This window comes from Nomascus leucogenys, chromosome 8, assembly GCF_006542625.1.
Source record: "Nomascus leucogenys isolate Asia chromosome 8, Asia_NLE_v1, whole genome shotgun sequence".
In the NCBI taxonomy this organism is placed as follows: domain Eukaryota; kingdom Metazoa; phylum Chordata; class Mammalia; order Primates; family Hylobatidae; genus Nomascus; species Nomascus leucogenys.
In genome coordinates, this window is record NC_044388.1 from 55569486 (window position 1) to 55595096 (window position 25611).

Sequence of the window (25611 nt, forward strand, 5' to 3'; positions counted from 1 at the left end):
ATTTTTATTTTACTCAATTGAAATGAATCAACAAAAACATAAGGCTGGAAGAGTGGAAACTCTGACTTAACTGCTTCCTCATATGCTCTCCCTTTCTGCCTCATATGTTCTCCCTTTCCTCTCCTAGATGTGACATTTGCTGCGTCACCTTTCGAACACATCGAGGACTGCTGCGTCACAACGCGCTTGTCCACAAACAACTTCCCAGGGATGCAATGGGCAGGCCTTTCATACAGAACAACCCTTCGATTCCCGCTGGCTTCCACGACTTAGGATTCACGGACTTCTCCTGTAGGAAGTTTCCTCGCATTTCTCAGGTATTCTGATCAGCCCATGGAAGCAACCAGCAACTGCCTTTCATGGTCCACACAGTTAGACCATGGAAACTTCCCCTCCTTGAGGTTTCTTTCCTTAAAATATCGGTTGGGCTTTGTCTTTTTTGTAACACCTTTTTTCTTAAAATTATCGTTGGCCCTTTTAGTCTCCCTTGGGTTGTTGGGTTGAGAAGGGTGCATAGTCTTGTTTGGGGTTGAATATCCTATGAACTGTGCATTGGTCTAGCTCTTCTGTGCCTTTTGCCCGTTCTTGGGTCTTTGAGGTTTAAGTTGTCAGTTGTAGACTAGGCCCCAGTAGCTCACACCTATAACCCCAGCACTTTGTGAGGCCAAGGCAGGAGGATCATTTGAGGTCAGGAGGTTGAGACCTGCCTGGACAGCATAGCAAGAATTTATCTCTACAAAAAATTTAAAAATTAGCCAGGTGTGGTGGTGCGCACCTAGTAGTCCCAGCTACTTGGGAGGCTGAGGTGGGAGGATCACTTGAGCCCAGGAGGTTGAGGCTGCATTGAGCCATGATCGCGCCACTGCACTCCAGCCTGGGTGGCAGAGATTGTCTCAAAAATAAAATAAAATTTTAGGGCCGGGCGTGGTGGCTCATGCTCCCAGAACTCTGGGAGCCCAAGGCTGTCGGATCATGAGGTCAGGAGTTCAAGACCAGCCTGACCAACATGGTGAAACCCTGTCTGTACTAAAAATACAAAAATTAGCCAGGCGTGGTGGCACATGTAATCCCAGCTACCCGGGACGCTGAGGCAGAAGAATCGCTTGAACCCGGGAGGCTGAGGTTGCAGTGAGTCGAGATCGCGCCACTGCACTCCAGCCTGGGCAACAGAGCGAGACTCCGTCTAAAAAAAAAAAAAAAAAAAAAAAGTGTTTTTTAATAAAAATAAAAGTTGTGAATTGTAAAACTCCCCAGTCCTATGATAATTGGAATCTGTGGGATTTTTTAAAAATCTTTCTTTACTATCTGCATTGCAGCTAAATATTCCAGCGTTGTGGTTTCTCTTAAAAACAATTTGGGTCATTATTGACCTGAAAAAGAAAAGAGCCATATATATTCCCTGCTAATAAAGCACCTGCTAAAACTACTTTGAAACTGGCTGGACACAATGGCTCATGCCTGTAACCGCAGCACTTTGGGAGGCCAAGGCAGGTGGAGCACTTGAGGCCAGGAGTTCAAGACCAGCCTGGCCAACACAGTGAAACCCCGTCTCTACTAAAAATATAAAAAATTAGCTGGGCATGGTAGCACATGCCTATAATCCCAGCTGCTGGGGAGGCTGAGGCATGACAATCTCTCGAACCCGGGAGGTGGAGGTTGCAGTGAACGGAGATCATGCCTGGGTGACAGAGCAAGACTCAGCCTCAAAAAGAAAGAAATAAAACTAAAACTACTTCGAAATTATTTTTTTCCCCATTTAAAAAAGTTGAGATAGAAGGTATCAACAGTGTTGTTCTTCAAGTGTACAAGGTACAAACTCAATGGATTGTTCCATATGCACACACCCATGTGTGTACACCCCCCAGGTGACATTCCTCATAGCCCCTCCTAGGCAGCATCCCCCTTCCACAATCACAGAGGGGTAGGGTAGCTGATTCTCCAATATCTCTGACCCTCCGTTTTGCAAGGCACCCACTTTTGCAAAGAGAATTAATTCTACCCTTGTGGTATTGTTACTTAACTATACTTCAGAATCTCTAGTGAGATACCCTGTGGGTTGATATCATTTATCATGCAAACGTGATTCTTAAGATGCTTTGTGGATTTCCTTATTCAGTCCAGTGTGTTAGCAAGCAGGAGAAGGTCAACTTTTTTTTTTTTTTTTAAGGCAGAGTCTTGTTCTGTTGCCCAGGCTAAAGTGCAGTGTGGCATAATCATGTCTCACTGCAGACTCAACCTCCTTAAGCTCAGGTGCTTTTCCTGCCTCAGCCTCCCAATAGCTAGGACACAGGCGTGTACCACCACATCTGGCTAATTTTCTTATTTTTTTAATAGAGACAAGGTCTTGCTATGTTGCCCAGGCTAGTCACAAACTCCTGGCCTCAAGCGATCCTCCCCCCTCGGTCTCTGGAGTAGCTGGGACTAGAGGCATGAGCCAACACACCTGGCTAATTTTTTTTTTATTTTTTGTAGAGATAAGGGATCTTGCTATGTTGCCCAGGCTGGGAACTCTTTATATTATAGGGAAAGGCTGTGTACTGGGATAAATGTACAACAAATACTTTGTGCATCTCCGTTTAGTGATTAGTTTTTCAATCTTCACGTGTGTTCCCTTGCTTTTACCGGTGGGTTCTATATAGGCCTGGTGCGAAACAAACCTGCGGAGGTGCATCAGCGAGCAACACCGTTTTGTCTGCGACACCTGTGACAAGGCGTTCCCCATGCTCTGCTCACTGGCTCTGCACAAGCAGACCCACGTGTCGGCAGACCAGGGTCAAGAAAAGCCACAGGCCACGCCCCTGCCTGGTGACGCCCTGGACCAGAAGGGCTTCCTGGCCTTGCTTGGCCTGCAGCACACCAAAGACGTCAGGCCTGCCCCCGCCGAGGAGCCCCTGCCGGATGACAACCAGGCAATTCAGCTCCAGACACTTAAGTGTCAGCTACCTCAGGACCCCGGCTGCACCAACCTGCTGAGCCTGTCTCCTTTCGAAGCTGCTTCCCTAGGCGGTTCTCTCACAGTTCTCCCCGCGACCAAGGACAGCATAAAGCACCTGTCCCTGCAGCCCTTCCAGAAGGGCTTCATCATCCAGCCTGACAGCAGCATTGTGGTCAAGCCCATCTCTGGCGAGTCAGCCATCGAGCTGGCAGACATCCAGCAGATTCTGAAGATGGCGGCCTCGGCTCCCCCTCAGATCAGTCTTCCGCCCTTCTCCAAGGCCCCCGCCGCCCCACTGCAGGCGATCTTCAAGCACATGCCCCCTCTGAAGCCAAAGCCCCTGGTCACACCACGGACCGTGGTGGCCACCTCCACGCCCCCGCCTCTCATCAACGCCCAGCAGGCTTCCCCCGGCTGTATCAGCCCCAGCCTGCCGCCACCCCCCCTGAAGCTCCTCAAAGGCTCAGTGGAGGCGGCCTCCAACGCCCACCTGCTGCAGTCCAAGTCCGGGACCCAGCCCAACGCGGCCACGCGGCTCTCCCTGCAGCAGCCGCAGGCGGAGCTGCCGGGCCAGCCCGAGATGAAGACGCAGCTGGAGCAGGACAGCATCATCGAGGCCCTGCTGCCGCTGAGCATGGAGGCCAAGATCAAGCAGGAGATCACAGAGGGGGAGCTCAAGGCCTTCATGACAGCGCCCAGCGGCAAGAAGACGCCCGCCATGCGCAAGGTGCTCTACCCCTGCCGCTTCTGCAACCAGGTGTTTGCCTTCTCGGGGGTCTTGCGTGCCCACGTGCGCTCCCACCTGGGCATCTCGCCATACCAGTGCAACATCTGTGACTACATTGCCGCCGACAAGGCCGCGCTCATCCGCCACCTGCGCACGCACAGTGGGGAGCGGCCCTACATTTGCAAGATCTGCCACTACCCCTTCACTGTCAAAGCCAACTGCGAGCGGCACCTGCGCAAGAAGCACCTCAAGGCCACCCGCAAGGATATCGAGAAGAACATCGAGTATGTGAGTAGCAGCGCGGCCGAGCTGGTGGACGCCTTCTGCGCCCCAGACACCGTGTGCCGGCTGTGCGGCGAGGACCTGAAGCACTACCGTGCCCTGCGCATCCACATGCGCACGCACTGCGGCCGCGGCTTGGGCGGGGGTCACAAGGGCCGCAAGCCTTTTGAGTGCAAGGAGTGCAGCGCCGCTTTCGCGGCCAAGCGCAACTGCATCCACCACATCCTCAAGCAGCACCTGCACGTGCCCGAGCAGGACATCGAGAGTTACGTGCTGGCCGCCGACGGCCTGGGCCCCGCAGAGGCGCCGGCCACTGAGGCCTCAGGGCACGGAGAGGACAGTGGCTGCGCTGCCCTTGGTGACTGCAAGCCCCTCACTGCCTTCCTGGAGCCCCAGAACGGCTTTCTTCACAGGGGCCCCACCCAGCCTCCGCTTCCCCATGTCTCGATCAAGTTGGAGCCCGCCAGTAGCTTTGCAGTGGACTTCAATGAGCCCCTGGACTTCTCTCAGAAGGGCCTGGCACTGGTCCAAGTGAAGCAGGAAAACATCTCCTTTCTGAGCCCTTCTTCCCTGGCCCCCTATGACTGCTCCATGGAGCCCATCGACCTGTCCATCCCCAAGAACTTCAGGAAAGGGGACAAGGATTTGGCCACTCCCAGCGAAGCCAAGAAGCCTGAGGAGGAGGCGGGGAGCAGCGAGCAGCCCTCTCCCTGCCCAGCACCCGGCCCTTCTCTTCCTGTGACTTTGGGGCCCAGCGGGATCCTGGAAAGCCCCATGACCCCTGCGCCGGCGGCCACCCCAGAGCCCCCAGCGCAGCCCCTGCAGGGCCCTGTTCAGCTGGCGGTCCCAATCTACTCCTCAGCCCTGGTCAGCAGCCCTCCGCTGGTGGGAAGCTCAGCCCTCCTGAGTGGCACAGCCTTGCTGCGTCCACTGCGGCCCAAGCCCCCTCTGCTTTTGCCAAAGCCCCCCGTGACAGAAGAGCTGCCCCCGCTGGCCTCCATTGCCCAGATCATCTCATCTGTATCCTCGGCCCCCACCCTGCTGAAAACCAAGGTGGCGGACCCAGGGCCTGCAAGCACTGGCAGTAACACCACGGCTTCAGACAGCTTAGGAGGCTCTGTCCCCAAAGCTGCCACCACCGCCACCCCTGCCACCACCACCAGCCCAAAAGAGTCTAGTGAGCCTCCCGCTCCAGCCAGCAGCCCAGAGGCTGCCTCTCCCACCGAGCAGGGCCCAGCGGGCACGTCGAAGAAGAGGGGCCGGAAAAGGGGGGTGAGGAGCCGACCCCGCACCAACAGCGGTGGGGTGGACCTGGACTCCAGCGGGGAGTTTGCCAGCATTGAGAAGATGCTGGCCACCACAGACACCAACAAGTTCAGTCCATTTCTGCAGACAGCGGAGGACAACACTCAGGATGAGGTGGCCGGAGCCCCTGCCGACCACCATGGGCCCAGTGATGAAGAGCAGGGCAGTCCCCCAGAAGACAAGCTGCTGAGGGCCAAGCGGAACTCGTACACCAACTGCCTGCAGAAGATCACCTGTCCCCACTGTCCCCGGGTTTTCCCTTGGGCCAGCTCCCTACAGAGGCATATGCTCACACACACTGGTAAGAGGGCCACCGGGCTCCCAGGCAGTGAGTCCTACTTCCTGGCAGGCAGACCCATGAGTGGGGGTCAAAAGCGAGACCCATCTCCCACAGCTCCAGTTATTCCTAGCTTGGCTTCTTCCCCAGTCTCCAAAGCCCCGAGCTTGTCTGGTGGTGCAGTATTTCCTATGTGCTCTCAGCACCCACATGGCCTTTGTGCAGGGACCGAGCCCTCCAAGGGCAGCATTCTAGTGAGTGTTCACCCAGGGCGTTTTGAGGTGAAAGTGGTCACAGGCCCTCAGATCACTCATGGCGTCGCCTCATCCCTTCCGGAGGTGGTAGCCAGATTATCTACTGGGTTAAGCAGGGAGGCGGCTCCGGAGAAGTGAGACTTTTTGTATTAAGGTATTGGGGCATAATGAGCTCGGTGCTTTGACATTCCATTCCAGTGTCCTCAATGCAGCTTTTTAAATTTTGAAAATTTTGTGAAGTTTGTTTGGATGCCATGTCCTCTTAAACAGAAATATTACAAATTGTGATGTTGGCTGTTTTCTTTCAGTTCACTAAGGCAGTCACATCTTCCCCTGTTGATTGTGAAAATCAGCAATGAGTGGTGGTAGAATGTTTTAAAATTTCTGTTTATACTACAATTGTAAGCCTTTCTGAGAAACTTCTCTCAGAAGGGCCTGGCGCTGGTCCAGGTGAAGCAGGAAAACATCTGCTTTCTGAGCGCTTCTTCCCCAGCCCCTACGACCTCTCCATGGAGCCCATCGACCTGTCCATCCCCAAGAACTCACACCCAAGTGTGAAAAAATTCTAAGTAACAGACTTAAATTGTCAAAGTGATACCCCAAAAGTATCTTCCTTTTTTCTTTCTTTCTTTTTTTTTTTTTTTTTTAAATAAAAGACAGAGTCTCACTATATTGCTCTCAAACTCCTGGGCTCAAGCAGTTTTTTTGCCTCCCAAAGTGCTAGGATTACAGGCATGAGCCCCCGCACCTGGCCCCAAAAGTATTTTTCTTTTTTTGAGACGAAGTCTCGCTCTGTTACCCAGGCTGGAGTGGAGTAGTATGATCTCAGCTCACTGCAACCTCTGCCTCCCCGGGTCAAGCAATTCTCCCTGCCTCAGCCTCCCAAGTAGCTGAGATTACAGGCTTGCGCCACCATGCACGGCTAATTTTTGTATTTTTAGTAGAGATGGGGTTTCACCATGTTGGCCAGACTGGTCTCAAACTCCTGACCTCAGGTGATCTGCCCACCTTGGCCTCGCAAAGTGCTGGGATTACAGGCGTGAGCCACTGCACCCGGCCTGCCCAAAAGTATTTTTCAAATGTTAGTTTCTAGAAGTTAATTTTTAAAGAGAAGTTTAGGATAGGAATATACTTTAAATAATTTTGTATCAGGTGCTTCTAGTATATAAATGGCCATACAACTGTCATCTGAATTATAATTTTCTGAATTTCCTCAGTGAACAGTCTCAGTATTCAGTTTATGTTATTGAACTAAGGGCAAATTAGTGAGATCCTATCTTTTTGGAGTTTACAACCAAAATGTTAATAAATAGATAGGGCCTTAAACCAAATGGTACTGGATTGGCGAATAAAATACAGAACACCAGTTAAATTTGAATTTCAGATAGACAACAAATAATTTTTAGTATAAGTATTTTTATGTAGTTCTTGGGATTTACTAAAAAATTATTTGTTTATCCAAAATTCAAATTTAGCTCTGGGCATCCTGGGTTTTTTTGTGGGTTTTTCTTTGCGCTAAATATGGTAACCCAAGGTAGTCAGGAGGTTTATGACAGGATGTTGAGGGTGGGTTGTGGGAATTGGTGTGAGCTGTGCTCTGTATCCAGGTGGAAATGGATTACATAGAGTTGATCATCCCACAAAGCTTTGGAGAAGCTCGTTGAAGGCTGTTTCTCCTAGATGAGGTGGAACAGCAGGAGGGAGGTCATGGAGCCACTGCTGGATACCTGAACAGTGTGCAGAATGGAGCCTGGGGAGGGAGAGGAAGCTGGGAGCCAGAGGGAGTTGTGGCTGCGAGCAATAGGACTCTCAGAGGTTTCACTGGTCACCAGAGCTTGCCACACAGACACTGCATTTCTTTCTGCTGTGGTGGGTCCTTGAATCCAGGGATTGAGGAGTAGCAAGTCAGGAGTGCCTGTCCAGGGAGGACTCAAGGAGAACCAGGATTTCTAGATTTGTAAAGTGTGTACTGCCCTTTCATACCACTGTCTCCCTGTTAAAATAGTTTAAGCCTGACAAGTAAAGCAACCATTCTAATGATGACAGCAGTTCAGGGAAGAACATGCATCTTCAAGGGAAGGTGCCCCTTATAGCAGTTTCTTTTGCTACCCTTTTTGGGTGCCACCTGTTTATCGCCTACTGAGAGTCTATGGAGAAGTGAGTTTTTCTGTTACCACTTTTCAGAAAGCAGATGGTCTGGATCTGATGATTGGCTTGGCTCACCCCCTTCCTCAGTGCTCCCACCTCCCCCTGCTGTCACCCAACCTCCCCATCTTCTTCCTCCAATATTTCCTTTTTTAAGAGTTGTGCCCATGTCTTTGCAGGTGCCTGATATGTGTTCCCATTTGTGAATCCAGTCATGATTGCCTGGCTTTTGAATGCCAAAGTATCAGCGTTGGTTTAAAATTTAGTAGCATCTGAAACTGAGCAAGAAAGCAGGAGGTTTGTTTAAGATAGGATGGGGTAGATATAAATATAAACATTCTGCCTCTTGTCCCTTAAAAGTTACTGATAACCTCGATAGATGTGTCTGCTTTGGCACAATCCCTGTATCCTGTCATAATATGTTCTTGGTAGAGCTAGTCTTCATGACAGTCCTGTGAGGGTGATGTCATCCATGTGTTGCCACAAGGAAATCGAGGTTTACTTTTAAGGAGCTAAGTAACTTGCCTACAGCCATATGGGGAATAAGAGATGGAGCTACTGTTCCAAGCCAGGGTCCAGTTCTGTGCAACTGCCCACTGGTCAGGGTGTGTGTGCCCAGTGTGTCGTCTGCGTGAAGGCAGAAGGCAGGCAGGGTGCACTTTCCATGCCTCCCCGTGTTCCCACATGTCCACATTGCAGAAGATTGCAAAGTAGTTTGAGATAAGGCGGGACACCACTGTGGATCAGAATGTTATTAGCTAATTTGAGACTTAATGACTACAGAATCGTGTTAGCCACATGAATAGACACTGTATGAAGGTTGGTGCCCATTGAGCTCCATTAACTTCGTTTGCTGTGCTTCACTCTCAGCTTCCAGGGATGTTCAGCATCACCACTGCTAAATCATGTTATATGGAGCACTTGGCTACATCCAGTGTCGTGTTAGAGCATTTTCCATTCATGGAGCATTAGAGCTGGAAGGAGCCTGGGAAGTCATCTGATGGGCCCCCTCTCCCCACAGACCTGATCTTTTTCCTGGTAGGCAGCTCTGCTGTCACTCAGAGCCACATGGATCCTTGGCTCCCTAGGCTTCTGTGAGGCGCTGTCTCCAAAACTTTGAAGAAAGTCTTGAGTATACACATGTTAAACATTGACTCTGCAGCCACCCTGCGAACAGAGGTGTTACTCAGAGAAGATGTTCTGTGGGGTATTTTTGTTTTTTCTAGTTTTTTGCTTTTGTACAGACAAGGTCTCACCATGTTACCCAGGCTGTTCTCGAACTCCTCAGCTTTGCAAAGTATTGGGATTATAGGCGTGGGCCACTGTGCCTGGCCGTTTTGTGTTTTTGAGTATAGTGTTAAAATCTAGCCGAGTTCCAGCCAGAAGCATTGAGCAGCATCCGGTTTGGGACTGCATTTAAACAAACTGTCTACACCTTGAATGCTGGCCTCCTCCTACCCCCTCAGCAAATTACTGTACTGTCTCTACTTTGTCTCAAAACACATGTTCTCCAGTCCTCCCCATCCTCAAAGGGGCAGCAAGAAGCAGATCTGGTGTTCAGTGTCCAACGAGGGGTATACCTGCTGGCTGCTGGCAAGGAGCATGTGGCCTCAGCCTTTTCTTGCTCCCGGCTCAGGTTCCAGGAACTGTGTTTGATGAGGAAGCTGGCAGGGCTGTCATTTTTCATACCCCCTGGCACAGTCTCCACACACACCTGCCTTTCCTCCTTCCTTCCACTCCTCTCCAGCTCTCTCCCAGACCATACTTTCCTGCTGATGAGGACAGTTCCTGGTTCCTTACCTTTCTCTACCTAAACGCGCCACTCCATAGGAGACAAGAGTGCACTGTTCCTGCCTTTACCCCTCGGGAGCATCTCGTGTGTTTTTAGGCCACAGGTAGAGGAGAGGGTGCCAGAAAACACAGCCAGTCTGTTCTAGCCTCTGTCCTCATTTTCTTCCCCCTTCCCTTTTCTCCGGTTCCTTGTCCCAAAGTGATGGGCTTGGGACTATGGGGTGTCCATTCTGGGCTTCCCTGGCTTGCTCACTTTCTCACGGGTGCTTTGAGTGCCTTTTTTGAGCCGGCTCAGGCTTTCCCCCCACACCCTTTCCTCCCTGCTCCTACCTGGCAATGAGGGTCACAGCTTCGGTCAGTGAGTCATCCAAACCTGGGTGTGGAAAGCACCTAGGACACCACTTGTATTTGGCTCCTTTTAGCTTTCTTAAAAGACAGCTTTGGCCATTTGTACCCAGTCCTGTGTACACTTCTGCCAAATACAGAGAGAAAATGCCAAAAGAAAGATACCTGCATGCAGGGATGGAGGAGCAACAGAGAGATGGCTGGGCTGCTCAGGCTGTCATCTTGTTACAAAAAGAAAAGCAACTGCAAGGTTTTCTATGCTAGTTAGACCCCACCTTTCTAACCCTGATTGTCTTTGAAAAATGAACAGAAATGTTTTCAGTTCTGTTTTTTTGGTTTTTTTTTTTTTATCTTGGAGGCCAAGGCCCCAGTCTCCTCATCAAACTATTCTCACTGTTCACTATTCTCTTGCCCCAAAGTCCTTCTTCATTTCTTGACTGTTCTGGGAGAGTAAACACTGGCTAATTTTTTTTGTTTGTTTTTGGAGGTTTTTTTTTTTTGAGACAAGCTCTCACCCTGTCACCCAAGCAGCCTGGCTAGAGTACAGTGGCGTGATCACAGCTCACTGCAGCCTTGAACTCCTGGCTGAGTTCAAGTGATCCTCCTGGCTTAGCTTCCCAAGTAGCTGGGACTACAAGTGCACACCACCATGCCTGGCTAATTTTTTTATTTTATTTTTTGAGACAAAGTCTTGCTCTGTAGCTCAGGCTGGAGTGCAGGGGCGCGATCTTGGCTCACCACAACCTCCGCCTCCCCGGTTCAAGTGATTCTCCTGCCTCAGACTCCAGAGTAGCTGGGATTACAGGCGCGCGCCACTGCACCCAACTAATTTTTTGTATTTTTAGTAGAGACAGGGTTTCACCACATTGGCCAGGCTGGTCTTAAACTCCCGACCTCAGGTAATCCACCAGCCTCGACCTCCCAAAGTGCTAGGATTACAGGTGTGAGCCTCCATGCCGGCCTTTTTTTTTTATTTTTTGTAGAGACAAAGTCTCACTGTGTTGCCCAAGTTGGTCTTGAACTCCTGGGCTCAAGCGATCCACTTCCGTTGGCCTCCCAAAGTCCTGGGATTATAGGCATGAGCCACTCTGCCCAGCTGGCTGATGGTTTAAGCACTCGTGTTGGGGCTTGCAGAATGCTGTAGGTCCTGAGTGCGCAGGTAACTCCCTGTGGTTACAGGTGCTTTTACAAATCCCCTCCTAAAGCAGTTATTCGTGGCAGCTCCCAAATAAATAGAATCATTTGCTACTTTCTATATAGATGGCTGGCCAACAAGTGTTTTTGAAACCTGTGTTATTATAAAATACTAAACGAGCCCGTTTTCCTGCATCCCTGCAATCCAGAGAGCCCACCACTATGTAAAAATGTCAGACTTACGCAGTGAAATGCGAGCTTTTAATGACTCGTGTGAGTTGTTATGTCACTTTGGGAGCCTTTGTACTTTGATGCAATGCTTTCACATCATGGATTGTTTTCTGAATTTAGCATTAATAGGGACCTTCTCATGGGGACGTCAGCCTGGCAGTCCTAACCAACTGTAAAGGTGACGCACTTACCAGTGTGAAAATTACAGAGTAAACCATGTGACAGGGGGAGCGAGAAGCCGATTGTTTTCTTTGAAATCAAGAATCCTATCATAGTAGCTTCTTACTTGTTTTCCTCTTGGCCCAGTTCTTTTCTCAATCTGGCCAGACTCAGAGAAGCAGCAGTGTTACCTTTTGACGATAAAATGTTAAAAGTACTTTATTTTTACTTGAAATTATTAAATACTGTGTTCAATTTTAAATGACAAACAATAAGTAATTTTTTTCATTTTATTTTATTTTTGAGACAGAGTCTGTCTGTCGCCCAGGCTAAAGTGCAGTGGCACAATCTCTGCTCACTGCCATCTCCGCCTCCCAGGCTCAAGCGATCCTCCCACCTCAGCCTCGCCAGTAGCTGGGATTAAGGTGTGCACCACCATGCCTAGCTCATTTTTGTATTTTTAGTAGAGACCGGGTTTCACCATATTGGCCAGGCTGGGTCTTGAACTCCTGGCCTCAAGTGATCTGCCCACCTCGGCCTCCCACAGTGTTGGGATTACAGGCGTGTGCCACCGTGCATGACCACAAGAAGTAATTTGGAAGATGCACCATAAACACTGTCATACTGTACAACTAGTCACACTTTTTTTTTTTTGATGTGGATGTTTTAAAAATAAATTTTGCAGAATGATATGAGGAGACCCTGAAAACAGTCAGTGGGGTTCTCCATTTCTGTTCAGGTTGTCTTGTGGAGCTACTCAGAAGCACACAGGCCGGGTTTCTGGGTTTCCGATTCTGCCCTTTCCAGGTTTCTAATTCTGTTGTCTTTGATTGTTGCGAGCATCTTTATTCTTAAAAGTGCCTGAGGAGATTTGTAAGCATCATCTTAAAGGGTCTTTTAGCTCAGGAGGGAATCAACGTCCTCTGTCTCTGATTATTACTCCTGATGTGAAATTGTGGCCATGCCGTCATGGGGGTGCTGCCAGGTCCACACCTTCAGGCTCTGTATGAATGGCGCCCCCTGGAGTCGTGTGACACAGCCAGGCCGGTCAAGGCTAGTCCCTCCTTCCCCTGGGAAAACACATGGCCCCTCTGGCTGGTCCCCAGGTGCCAGGCCCTTGCTGTGCATTCACAGGGGAGTGCGTGGCCTTGGGCACCTGCACTAGTTCAGGCTTCTATCGACATTAATCTAACGCCAGAGGCCCCTGTGATCTGTGTTTCCAGGGAGCTGTGTTTAATTGTGGCAATCCCAGGGTTATGGGACAAAAGTACTGGGCCCCAGCTCTGAAGTCATGTAGGTTAATACACAAAACCTTTTACCCTGTAACATTAGCAACTGGGACCTTGGACTCCAGCGACTTGGGGGAAAGGGAGGAATTCAGTGATACACAAATGATGCACCACCGACTTCCATCTCCTGAAGGCTCCTGATCCCCTCCCTCCCTCCTCTCTTTTCCTCTCCACCTCCTTTTTCCCTTGTGCTTTCTTTCTCCCTCACATGCATCCACACAAACCCAGGACAAGTCGTAGAGGAGCTTCGATTGCATTTTGAAACATGACGTTTACAGCACAAAAGGAATCCAAGTAAAAGGAGAGGGTAGCAGACCAAAGCAGGAGGGGACTGTGCCTCTTTCAGTGGTTCACCCATCTGTGCATTTGGGATGGGTCTAGGGGCGAGGCAGGGCTGCCAAAATGTCCTCTTCGCATGCACATCTGTTGAGTGGAGCACATGATCAAATGCAGACATAGTTACGTGTTGGTCACTCATTTGCAACCAAGCTTGGAGCAGGGGGAACAAAGAATCTTTAATGAGAAGATCTCCTGACTCTTGCCACCTAGGACGACGGTGAACTTGAGCAGAGGTCACTGCAGGATGTCTCAGCAAGTCAGACAGGAGTTGTCCTGGGAAGTCACAACTCACTGCTCCCATTCCCCTGTGGGAGGGACATAGCCACCAAGGCCAGGAAGGGCGACTGGCCACCCTGGCTGGGGGCTGTCCCTGACTTCTTCTCTTCATGGGCCCCCAAAGATACCCACGGGTTCCCCATTGGATTTCCTAGTGTCCATATTACAGTGTCCTTGCCACACTAGAGCTCGTTAGAGGGCATCTTTCTCTTTGTGATAGAATATAGGTGTTTTCTTGCTGTGCTCTAAAATCTCTTCATTCGCTTTTTTTTGTTGTCATTAATATTTTAATTGTAATACCATTGTTTTACTTTAAATGTATATTTTTTCGGTTTCATTTATTTTAGTATTTTGAAGACAAAAATTCGTATTCCATTCAACTTAGGAAAAGGGAGAATGATCATTTTAGTCATTGATTTTTTTTTTTAAATGTGTTTTGTTAATTTTCTTGAAGGGGTGGAGGAGGGGGGAACAACTGCCAATGATCCCAGGAGAATAAACAAAAGCGACTTTTCTATTTCATTGCAGTAGAAAGCCAGATAAATATATATTTTTTTTCCTGCTTCAGGTCAGAAACCCTTCCCTTGTCAAAAATGCGATGCCTTCTTTTCTACCAAATCTAACTGTGAACGCCACCAGTTGCGCAAACACGGAGTTACCACCTGTTCCCTGAGAAGAAACGGGCTTATCCCCCAGTCAAAAGAGAGTGATGTTGGATCCCATGATAGCACAGGTAGTGCCGCCAGGTGAACAAGAACCCAGGAAGAGGGAGAGAAAGGAGTTCGGTGAAGAGTTGTAGCAAACTCCGGTCCGAGCTGTGGAGGGGCTGCTTGTTCACTTCTCTGTAGGATTCAGAGCCCACAGCCTATTAATAGAAAGGCAGGCCCTGCTGATGATTGGGAGGGAGCATAACTCCTGGGTCAGATCGCCTAGACAGACAGCAGAAAACAGTGACAGTGCCCCTCGGTGACTCTCGGGGCTGCCAGGGAAGATCTGTCACCCTCTTGGCAGAAGAGGCCTTTGTTCCCGATGTTGGGAGGTGGGATGTATGGGAAGGCCTACAACTTTAGCCCTGGGTATGAACTCATGTAAAGGGGATGTGAAACCTAAAGGTTTGGGGAGCCTTAGCCTCTGCAGCCTCCTTGGGAGCAGGCCTGGGCTCCCCGGGATATCAGGGTATTGCTGGAACGAGGGGTGCGGTGTTCTTCTTTTCAATAACTCTCTTCCCGGTGTAAGATTGTCCTTGTTTGAAAAAGCACTGTGCATGTCCTTTCTTTAATCACATCTCTGCTTGACCTGAATCCGGGTATTATTCTCCTGTGCTGATGTGTGCTTCCTCCCTCCAGCACCCGCAGAGCAATTAACGGCTGCCCGATACGTCTTGTGCCACCTTGTTTCCCTTACAGTTTCTGAATTTACTCGTGTCCTCTGTCAGTACACTCCATCCACTCGGACTGCTGGGGTTCTCCATCCTCACCCCCAAGAGCAAACAAAACGAAAGCCAGCGTGCTGCAGGCCACTTAGATACCCTGCCAGTTGGCACTTAGTAACAGGGACAGCATCATGGTGCTGGGTCCAGTTCTGCAAGTCTTGAAAACCTGACACTATCTCATGGCTGCGAAGAGATCCCCCCAGCTATGTTTTTTTAGGGTTGTATTTGCGTTCTGTGGCTTCTGTTCCTCTGACTAGGGTGGAGATGGGGTGCCCTATAGTTATGAGGCACCCCTGCCTCAGGAGTCAGTGTGGACAGAGGGTTGGGCATTAATCTTAGCCCCCTTGTCCTTACTTTGGTTACAGGGATACTGAGTGTATCTGGAGTGGAGAGGCCACCCTTTGCCCATCTCTACACCTCCCACTGAGCCCTAGTGAAACCAGCTGTGAGTGCTCTTGACTGCCCAACCGCCAGTCTAAGCCAGATCCTCTGAGGGTGTGAAAGGGTAAGCTGGTTTGCTCACTGCTTCCCCAGCTTCCACTTCCACGTAACTCACCAGTATCTTTGAGTGAAGAAAGATGTGGGTGCCCACGGAATCTTAGCCTAACTTGGACCCCTGTGAGCCAAAGATGACCTGTAGTTCAGCCCACGGGAAGCGCGCACCAGTGCTGGCAGGCACGCGTTTGCTGCAGACCATCCTGTTAATGTTTAACCATCAGCCGCCACATTATCTGTTAGTCTGGAACATTTTCTTTCAGCCTGGTTTAGAAAGCTGCCCTGTGATCTTCCCATAGTGGTTCCACAGTAGCGAAAGCAGCCAGTAACTGAGGGAGCTGAGGGGGAGCCCTTGGGTTTCCATGTTTACAAATAAGTCTTAGTAACTCCGTGCTGGATGTGCATTTTGCATCCAGCTTCTTTATCATAAGGGAGGAACAAAGACTGGGGCTCCTGCTGGCATCTGCAGACACAAAGCTGAGTGGGAATTGGTGGTCTTAGCTTCAGTTCAGCACCAAGTGTATTTATAAGTTTGCAGTCATAAGTTTTGTTTTCGAAATCCCAACAAAGCCCTTTCCCACCTCCACCCCACCCCAGAAGTTATATAGGTTTCCTTGAAGGGACAAAGCCTCTAGAAAAAGAAAAGTCACTGAAAGTTGTTATGTGAAACCAGCAAAGAGAAAATATGTTTGGTTTAGTTGTGGTCACAGTCCATGGTGAGAAAAGGGACTGAGATTTAAGTGAGAGAGAAAGGAGGTTAGGGAGGCAGAGTTTAGTGATTTCAAGGAGGATTTTAAAAACCAGATGAGCATGATGGACATGGGGCGAAGCCTTCATTCTGGGTTCCCCCCCGCAATGAAGTTTAAAAAGTGAGGCTTTGAAGGAAGACCACTTAAAAAAAGGGGAAAAAAAAAAAAAAAAAAAAAGACCAAGGAGGTCCTTGAGGGGTTTTCTAGGCTTATATGCCTAGGTGGCATTTTCTTAAAATTCCTACACATGTTTTATAATGTAGGTCTGACTTTTTTCAGTGTCATAAAGTCCCCCAAAAGAATGCTAAAAATGCCACAGTGGGGGCAGTTCTCCCTTAAAGGTCCATTTTAAACTTTCGAATTTCAAGTGAAATGCTTCATTCACTGTCCTGGACAGAGAGAGGCACCCTGGCCCCCTCTGCCCTTGAGGGATGTGCCCTTGGTCCTTCTTCCGATGATGCCCCGTCTTTGTGTTTGTAGGCACCTATATAGGGCTGTTTTTAATTCGTATAAACATGAAAGTGTTTAAACTCTCCCTTCATGTGGCCACCTTTACCAGCACAGAAGTCTCACGTGTCAGCATGGACTGCACCTCAGGAAACCCTCTCAATCCTCAAATGCTTTGGGTAGAGTGCAGACACAGCGGCTTCCCCTGCAAAGGCACCCCTGCCAGGTCAGATAATTACTTAGGTTGGTAGTCTGTCACATCGGTTGAGGCACATTTAATTTTTAGGAAGCAATAGATCTTTAATTGTTGAGCTGACTAGGGCCGTCTCCACTGTCCTGTAGGAGGAGCTGCGGGTTTATTATCTACCAGGATTCCTTCTGCTTCCTCTAGCAGTTTTCTTAGTTGTTGAACAACACAAACCAAGGGACTGATGGGGCGAGGGAAGAACTGCATATTTTTAAGGTAGCATTGCTTATAAAAAGTCATCAGCTCAGCTACCTGCATTTGGGAGTCTGGGTGTTGAGAGCGGGGATTTATACAGCACCTGGCCTTATAAGTTGACTATTCATGATAGGTGAAGAGGTGAAGTTTTTTGTTCATCAGAATCACTAATGAAAATCAGTTGTTTAGAATGTGAAGGGCACAGCCTACACTGCTAAAACACTCCCCCTAGTGGGAGTTTGGTAGAATACAACCAAGCCCCCTGTGTCCAGAGGGAGTTGGCCTTTCATTGTACTCTGGGTGATCTCTCTCCATTATCCGTGCAAAGGAAGGGCCTGAGAGCAGGAACAATTTGATCTTATATTTCTTTGGGTTTTGTTTCAAAATTTATTTTACTTTTTTTAAAGCTCTATCATGTTAAATATGTTCTGTGCAGTTAAAATAATGCATGTTCTTTGCTGAAAAAAAAAAATAATGGAAGTGTAGTCTAGGATATACTGGGGACAAAGGGGAAGTAACCAGAGATTAAACCTTCTTTTAAAAATTACCGGTCGGACGTGGTGGCGCATGCCTGTAATCCTAGCCCTTTTAGAGGCCGAGGAGGGTGGATCACCTGAGGTCAGGAGTTCTGAGACCAGCCTGGCCAACATGGTGAAACCCTGTCTCCACTAAAAATACAAAAATTAGCTGGGCATGGTGGCTCACACCTGTAATCCCAGCTACTTAGGAGTCTGAGGCAGGAGAATCGCCTGAACTTAGGAGGCAGAGGTTACAGTGAGCTGAGACTGCACCACTGTACTACTCTATCCCAGGTGACAGAGCAAGACTCCATCTCAAAAAAAAAAAAAAAAAAAAAAAAAAATTACAAAGGCCAGCCACAGTTGCTTATGCTTATAACGTCAGCACTTTGGGAGGCCAAGGCAGGAGGACCCCTTGAGCCCAGGAGTTCAAGACCAGCCTGGGCAACATAGGGAGACCCTGACTCTAGGGAGGGAAATTACCCACAAAGCCAGCAAACAAATCGAGCATTTTGTATTTTTATTGTAGAGTTTATACCAATATCCATTCTATAGATGCTCTCTGTTGAAATGATTCAAGAAAACGAACATCTCGTTTTTCCTTGGAACGTGGCCCAGACATTGGTGTGCATATCCCAGGACTCATATTCTTTAAGCTTTTGGATAATTTTGCAAAATCATTTCTTCTTTAAAATTTTATATTCACACCATAATATTTCCTTCTGAAACCTCTTGAGATACCCAAACAGTGGCTGCCAAAAAGTGCAGTCAGTGTAAAGCTAATGAAATGAAATGATGTAAGTAGCCACGTTATGCAGATGGCTGTGGGTAAAGCCTAAAGCCCCAAGCAGGTGTGAACAGTAGGTACTGTCTCCTCAGACCTCAGGACGGGGCAGGACCAGCTCCTTACCCCAGCCCTCCTGACCGCCTTGATGGCAAATAATCAAGCATGTGACATTGAGGAGGAGTGATGGATGCAGGTTGACATTGTAGTTACACCTGATCACGTCGAGTGAGAATCCAGGTGAGGTGCGTGAATCTTCTGGCTCAAGGACTGCAATCACATCTGGTCTATCGAGGGAGGGGCATCTTCGTACTTGTGCCATGAAACAATGACTTTCATCCACCTCATTATCAGAGGAACTTCTGAATCCCTGCAGTAATAAATCAGACAGTGGCCGGGCACGGTGGCTCACGCCTATAATCCCAGCACTTTGGGAGGCTGAGGTGGGTAGATCGCCTGAGGTCAGGAGTTCGAGACCAGCCTGGCGAACATGATGAAACCCCGTCTCTACTAAAAATACAAAAATTAGCTGGGCATGGTGGTGGGCGCCTGTAATCCCAGCTCTCGGGAGGCTGAGGCAGGAGAATTGCTTGAACCTGAGAGGTGGAGGTTGCAGTGAGTGGAGATCACACCATTGCACTCCAGCCTGGGCGACAAGGCGAAACTCCGTCTTGAAAAAATAATAATAAAAAATAAATCAGACATAGGATCTGCAGCTAAATAATAGGTCCCACCAGCTTCCAACGTACTGTCGTAGTGCATAATTTTAAGAAGTTATTAAGTCCTCTTTCAACCTTAGTAAAGAGAAGGCTTTTTGACACTGTTTGATGTGAATATTGCAACTGTGCCACCCCTTAAAAGGACTGTTGAAAACTGATAGGCTTTCCACATACAGTTTTACTGGGTGGAATGGACAGATAGGAACAAATCAAGAGGCAGGAAGTCAGGGTAGGTGAGATGCCTGGAACCCAGAACCCCTTGTCTTCACAGGCACCCACAGCCTTTCACAGTCCGCTCCCCTCACTGTGTGCTGTTGCCAAGCCTGGCATCAAGGGTGCCCTTCCTTTGAAAGATTTCCACCACACCTGGGAGGCTGACAGCTAGGAAGCCTACAAGCTTGCCTGCGCCCCCTTGGGTCTCTGCAGCCTCCACCTGGAGATGAGCGTCAGGCAAGAGTGGGCATAACCATACACAGAGAATGCAGGCTTGGGGTCGTTTCCTGTGAAACTCATCAAGACCATGCTTTGGAGGATTAGGGGTAGGGGTGGTCCTGTGTATGTTGCATGTTTGTATGATCTCTTTGCACTGGAAAAATAACTATAACTCAAGCTTCCTCAACCTCCCTAGCGCTGCGAGTCTCTGGAATGCACCCCTCTCCTATCTCGCAGCCCCTGTCTGCCCTGCCTGAGTCACTCACACCTTCCCGGGGGGGGGGGGCCGTGGAAGCCAGGGGTTCAGGGGCACAGCGGCACAGCCAGCCCTGGGAAAACACCTGAGGTGATGTGGAGGCTGCTTTTGCCTTTCTTACGTCCCCAGGGTCATCTTGGTCTTCCTGGGGGTTGTAACAGGTGGTGAGGATTTGGGCCGAAAGAAGTCCTCACTGGTTTGGGGTTCAGGCTGCTGGCGTGGGTCTAGCCCATTCCCGGCGACATCCCTGGCATGGGCGTACCTGGTGGTGCCCCTCTGAGCCCTCCCCGCTGTGCTTGCCCCACAGACAGTCAGTCGGATGCGGAGACTGCAGCCGCCGCGGGCGAAGTGCTAGACCTCACCTCACGGGACAGAGAGCAGCCGTCGGAGGGCGCCACTGAGCTCCGCCAGGCCGCAGGGGATGCCCCTGTGGAGCAGGCCAAGGCGGAAACGGCCTCGACGGTGCACCGGGAAGAGCACGGGCCTGGGGAGAGCCATGAGCCGGAAGAAGAGCATGGCACTGAGGAGAGCGCTGGGGACGCCGACGGCGCGGAAGAGGACGCGTCGAGCAACCAGAGCCTGGACCTGGACTTCGCCACCAAGCTCATGGACTTCAAGCTGGCCGAGGGCGAGGGCGTGGCAGGCGCCGGGGGCGCGGCCTCGCAGGAGCCGAAGTTCGCCTGCGACACCTGTGGGAAGAGCTTCAAGTTCCTGGGCACCCTGAGCCGCCACCGGAAGGCGCACGGCCACCAGGAGCCCCAGGATGAGAAGGGAGATGGCGCCAGCATTGCAGAGGAGGGGTCCCAGCCCGCCGCCGAGCAGGAGGAGAAGCCCCCCGAGACCCCAGCGGGGGTGGTGGAGTCGGCGCCGGGTGCCGGGGAGGCCCCGGTGGAAAAGCCCGCGGAGGAGACTGAGGGCCCCTCCGACGGGGAGAGCGCGGCCGAGAAAAGGTCCTCGGAGAAGAGCGACGATGACAAGAAACCAAAGACAGACTCCCCCAAAAGCGTGGCCAGCAAGGCAGACAAGAGGAAGAAGGTCTGCAGCGTGTGCAACAAGCGGTTCTGGTCGCTGCAGGACCTGACCCGGCACATGCGCTCCCACACAGGTAACCAGGGCAGGCCAGGTCCCCGGCCCAACAAGAGGAGGCGAGTTGGGCTCCTCTCCTAGGAGCTCCCCTGAAGCGGCGCCGGAGGCCACCGGGAGAACGTTTGCTTACTTGCTTACGTTGCCGGTGTGCCCGTTAAGCCCGTGAACTAGGAGTTTTAAGGAGTTGCACTCTTAGCCGTCGAAGACGGTGCAGGCCTCCTACAGCCAGGCAGGAGAGGGTCCTTGGCCGTTGTGTTTTTGAGAACGCTGTGATCCGCCTCTTAGCTCTGCTGCCTCCGTCTCCCCATCTGTAGAGTGGGGGTGACAGCTGCCCTGTTTCATAGAGGTATCTAGGAGAGGGTGCTTGTGCTGGGCATTTGGGCCGCTTAGTCCTGTCTAGTCCTGTGGCCCGGACGACAGGCACTGCCCCAGGCCGCTGTGGGGCAGGCACCCTGGGTGATCCATTAGGGTCAGGGGGGCCTTTTCCTTTCTTAGCCGTGCAGCCCGGCTGAGGTGACTGGGGCAGGACCCTTAGCCACTGCCCTTCACACTGTTCCTAGAGTTCACCCACCACCTACAGGATGGAGGCTGCAGACCCCAGAGCAGGAGCGCTTGCTTTGACACAAAGACCTGATTATGCTCATGGAGTCCAGAGGTACATCCTTCTTCCTTCCAGAATAACCTACCCCTCCTCTCAGCCGCTGCTTCCCTCCCTGTCAACAGCGGCAGCCCGCAATGAACACATGTGCCCCGACCCAGTGCAGGTGGCTCTGCCCTGCGCTTGCCCGTGTGAAGGGCCAGGGTCCTTGGCTCTCAGAAGAGGGATATTCTTGGACTCCCAACAAGCGTGGTGGGCCTTGCCCCGGGCCTGGCGTGTGAGCCATCAGGAAAGCCCCCGCTGCACCACATCGCAATGCAGAGGGTACCTGGTGCCCCTGACCTAGGTGCTACTGTCCATGCAGATCCCTGAGAGGGTCCACTCCTGTCCCCCTCTAGATTCCTTCCCAGGCTCTGGTCGAGGCCAGTCTGCACATCTCCTGAGGCTTCTGCTTCTGGGACCTGGGTTTTCTGGATCAGTATGTAGAGTGCCTGGGCTGAGAGAGGAAGGAGAGGAAAGGTCTCAAACTGACAGCTTGAACCAGCAAACGGAGCTTGTCCGTCCTCAGTTTGCTGGTTCAAGGAAGAGGCCTCTGGCTGAGTAGGAAGGAGTCCTGGCCCCCCGCACATAGCCTGGGGGCCTCATTCTTCCTGTGCAGAGCAGGGTGCGGTGGGTACTGGTGCCTTTTGGTTAATGGAAATTCTTTCTTCCGTTGTTCCAGGGGAAAGGCCATACAAATGTCAGACCTGCGAGCGAACCTTCACCTTGAAGCACAGTCTGGTTCGCCACCAGCGGATCCACCAGAAAGCTAGGCATGCCAAACACCACGGGAAGGACAGCGACAAGGAAGAACGGGGTGAGGAGGACAGCGAGAACGAGTCCACCCACAGCGGCAACAACCCCGTCTCAGAGAACGAGGCTGAGCTGGCTCCCAACACCAGCAACCACATGGCCGTCACCCGGAGCCGGAAGGAGGGCTTGGCCAGTGCCACCAAGGACTGCAGCCACAGGGAGGAGAAGGTCATGGCAGGGCGGCCGTCTGAGCCTGGCCAGGGTGACCTTAACCCAGAGAGCCCGGCGGCCCTGGGGCAGGACCTGCTGGAGCCGCGCAGCAAGAGGCTTGCCCACCCAACCCTGGCCACAGCTGACGGCGCCTCCCAGCTCCTGGGGATGGAGTGACAGCCTCAGTCCCCCTCAGCACAGACAAAAGCCAGCAGAGCAAAGCGTCTATACTTCATGGGGTTTCCTCAGTGCCCTTTGGCTGTTGGGGAGTAAGAGAGAGAGAGAGAGAGAGAGAGAGTGCGAGAGACAAACAGGAGCGTGGCTGCTCGCTCAGTGCCATAGCCTCACCGCAGCCTGCGCGGGAGGCCACAGCCCGTGCCGATTCCAGTGCCTTAACTACTTACCGGATCCCTCCATATTATCGTGGGTGTTGTATTTTTCCAAAATGACTTCTTAAACAAAACAAATATTATAATGAATTGTCTGGAGAGGACCTCTTCATTTGAGCATTAGCGTTATTGTGTATTGGTGTGTGTGAGCTTGTTCTTGTGAATCTGTGATAGCACCGTTTGTTCTGTGAGCTGAAAACAGAAGGAAAAAACATACCCTTGGGTACCCATAGCCAATAACTGGAAGAAAATGATGTGAATTTCATGTAAATGACCAGAGGAAAGATGGATAAGATGATAATTTCTTAAATAGACATTTTCCTTTTTTCTGTGTGCTTCATGGTGGAGCTGTCATCTGGTCCTTGGTATTACAGGATGTGGTTGATGAAGGTTTCCAATATGATTTCAAGCCAAAACCAGGAAAGATTCTAGCTTCAGCCTCATGTCCGTTTCTACTCTGTCAGCATTAGACATGGTCACTGTTCAAGTTTCAAGACATCCATTCTTAACTATAGAGAAGAGTTACTCCCCTGGCGTCTTAACCTATGGAAAACATGCATGGATAGCATATATTTGATTGCCTCCTCTTCCTTTTCAGTATATGTATTATTAATATTATTATTATTATTATTATTAGTTCATCAGTTTGCTGTTCTCTGCAGTGAGCAGAATCAAATGGGCAATATTTGTCCTGGGAGACCTGTGCCACACCCAGGTCCCCGTGTTAACGTGTGCCTGCGGCTGTGGTTGGCACCCTTGGGTGGTAGCTCTTCTACTGTAATGAGACAAGCCTTTCTTCTGTCACTGCAGAATTTAGCAGGGGCCGTGAGCAGTCTTCCCAAGCATGGCCCAGGAGCGGCTCAGAGAGGGTGGAGTGAGGATGCATGCGTCCAGGGAACAGGCATCAAGAAGCCAGGGCCGTGCCTGGAGCACTGCAGAGATGACTTTGGAGAAAGCAAAGCAGTGACCCAGTGACCAGGCACGTTACTCGTGAGCGAGGTATTCCCAGTCTTCCTGCTAAGCCTAATCCAAGCCTTACCCAGCTGTGCTACTGTCATTTGCAAAGCGAGGAAATACTACTACTGGTAATAAAACTACACATGCAAGATGTCAGATGAGAAATAGGTTTATATTTACCTTCCTGCGATGTGGGGTTGGTGCTTGAAGATAAATGTGCTGTTTCTAGTTTCTTAAATAGTCCAAACTCCTGGGTGCAAAAAGGCAGGATTATTTTTACCTGCATCCTATGCAGGCAATAGACTTCCCTCACTGTCCCCGCCTGCAGGGAGGAGAATGTACCCCACTGCACCTGAGCTCCTGGTCCCTCAGCCAAGACCTCAGGGGCCCCCAGCCAGCCTGCTGCTGGGGACCCCTGTGCTTGCTGCAGTGTGTGGAGCCTCTTGCCTTCCCCTGGAGAGGCACCCCTGTACCCCAACTTCCTTCCCCTGGCCTTTTCTGGCCCCAGTGCTCCTCCTTTACGTAGACTTGTTCGCACAGAAACATGCACGCCCCCTTTTCTCCGCCACTTCACCAGTTTCTGAAATCCAACCTCCCAGGCTTCAAAGGAAGATAGACATTCTTGACATAATGAAAAGTGATATCTTCGCATACGAAAGGAAAAAAGGTTGAGGTATATATGATTTTTAACTGTATTAGGGATGTATGAACCAGTTTAAAAACGAGGTTTTATTTACTGTAGAGATGAATGCAAATCAGAACCAGTGTTCCCTTGGTCTACTTAGTTAAAACCAGTTCATACATCCCTTAGGTTTTTTTTTTTATTATTATTATTACAATTGTTATTTTTGTTGTTATTATTATTTGGGGTTTCTTGTGTTTTTTCTTTGCGACTCTCCACACTAAACTTGCAATATTGTGGGGAGAAGCTGTGACTAAACTCTACGCTGCGGTGAGATGTAGCAGTAATCAGCTCCCAGCGACGTGTGTAGCCGGGGCTGCCGCTCGCAATAATCACTATTGATTTAAAGCTTTACTTAGCCTTGATCTGTACCCTCGTAGTCAATAAGGTCTTGCCACATTTTATTAGTGAGGTGGAGAAACGTATTATTTGTTTGTTGTTTTTGCCCTTCCCCCACCCCCAATATTAAACTGTGAAATTTGTGATTTGTTTAAACTCTGGGTGAATCATAGCTTAGTTTGCATGTCCAGCTAATTTGTTTCTATACATTTTGTTTGATTCTCTTTCTCCTTCTCTCAGGGCTTTTACAAAAAAAATATATATATATGGATCTTCTGAAAAGTTTTTTGAGGTGCAAGTTTTTTCTCGTTTTTTTTTTCTCATTGATTAATGGACATGATGCTGAGATTCAATCACTACATGAAACACCTGGCTGTGAAAACAAAACAACCCAGAGAGCTGTTTTCCAAGCAGCGCTGGGGAAGCTACATAACAGTCGGATGCCAGTTTCGGGAAGATTCACCATACGTTCTGACCCTCTGTTCGTCTCTTTCCTCTCCTCTTTCTTCAAGAAGGAAGTTGATCCCAGTGATTTCAGCCCATGCATTAAACAGGAAACAATAATAAATTTGTAGAATTCATATTTTTCTAAAGGGAACTTAAAAACTGCTGCTACATGTTATGTACAAAACTGGTTTATGCCACATGAACAGAATCACAAGTTTAGTTTTGGTACTTTTTGTTCCTCTTTGTATTCAGTTGTATAGAACTTCCAAATTCAGAATGAGAAGAAAGCTGTTCTGTATCAAACCATCTAAGCAATAAATGTTATATTTTAAAAGCGGCAGATTGCCG

At 49.9% G+C, this 25611-nt stretch overlaps 1 protein-coding gene across 2 annotated transcripts in view; it reads left to right on the plus strand.

Annotated features, from left to right (window-relative positions):
* The window catches only part of RREB1 (ras responsive element binding protein 1), a 143604-nt gene extending 118512 nt beyond the window's left edge, over positions 1-25092 (plus strand). The window contains exons 9-13 of one of the 2 annotated variants that reach the window (XM_030817264.1): positions 128-317; positions 2640-5550; positions 14058-14222; positions 20071-20868; positions 22169-25092. In XM_030817264.1, the coding sequence (XP_030673124.1) occupies positions 128-317; positions 2640-5550; positions 14058-14222; positions 20071-20868; positions 22169-22626 (4522 nt within the window). In that variant the 3' untranslated portion in view covers positions 22627-25092. The remainder of the gene's footprint in view (positions 1-127; positions 318-2639; positions 5551-14057; positions 14223-20070; positions 20869-22168) is intronic. The other variant, XM_030817265.1, reaches the window with a different exon arrangement.
* Positions 25093-25611: the final 519 nt, after the last annotated feature.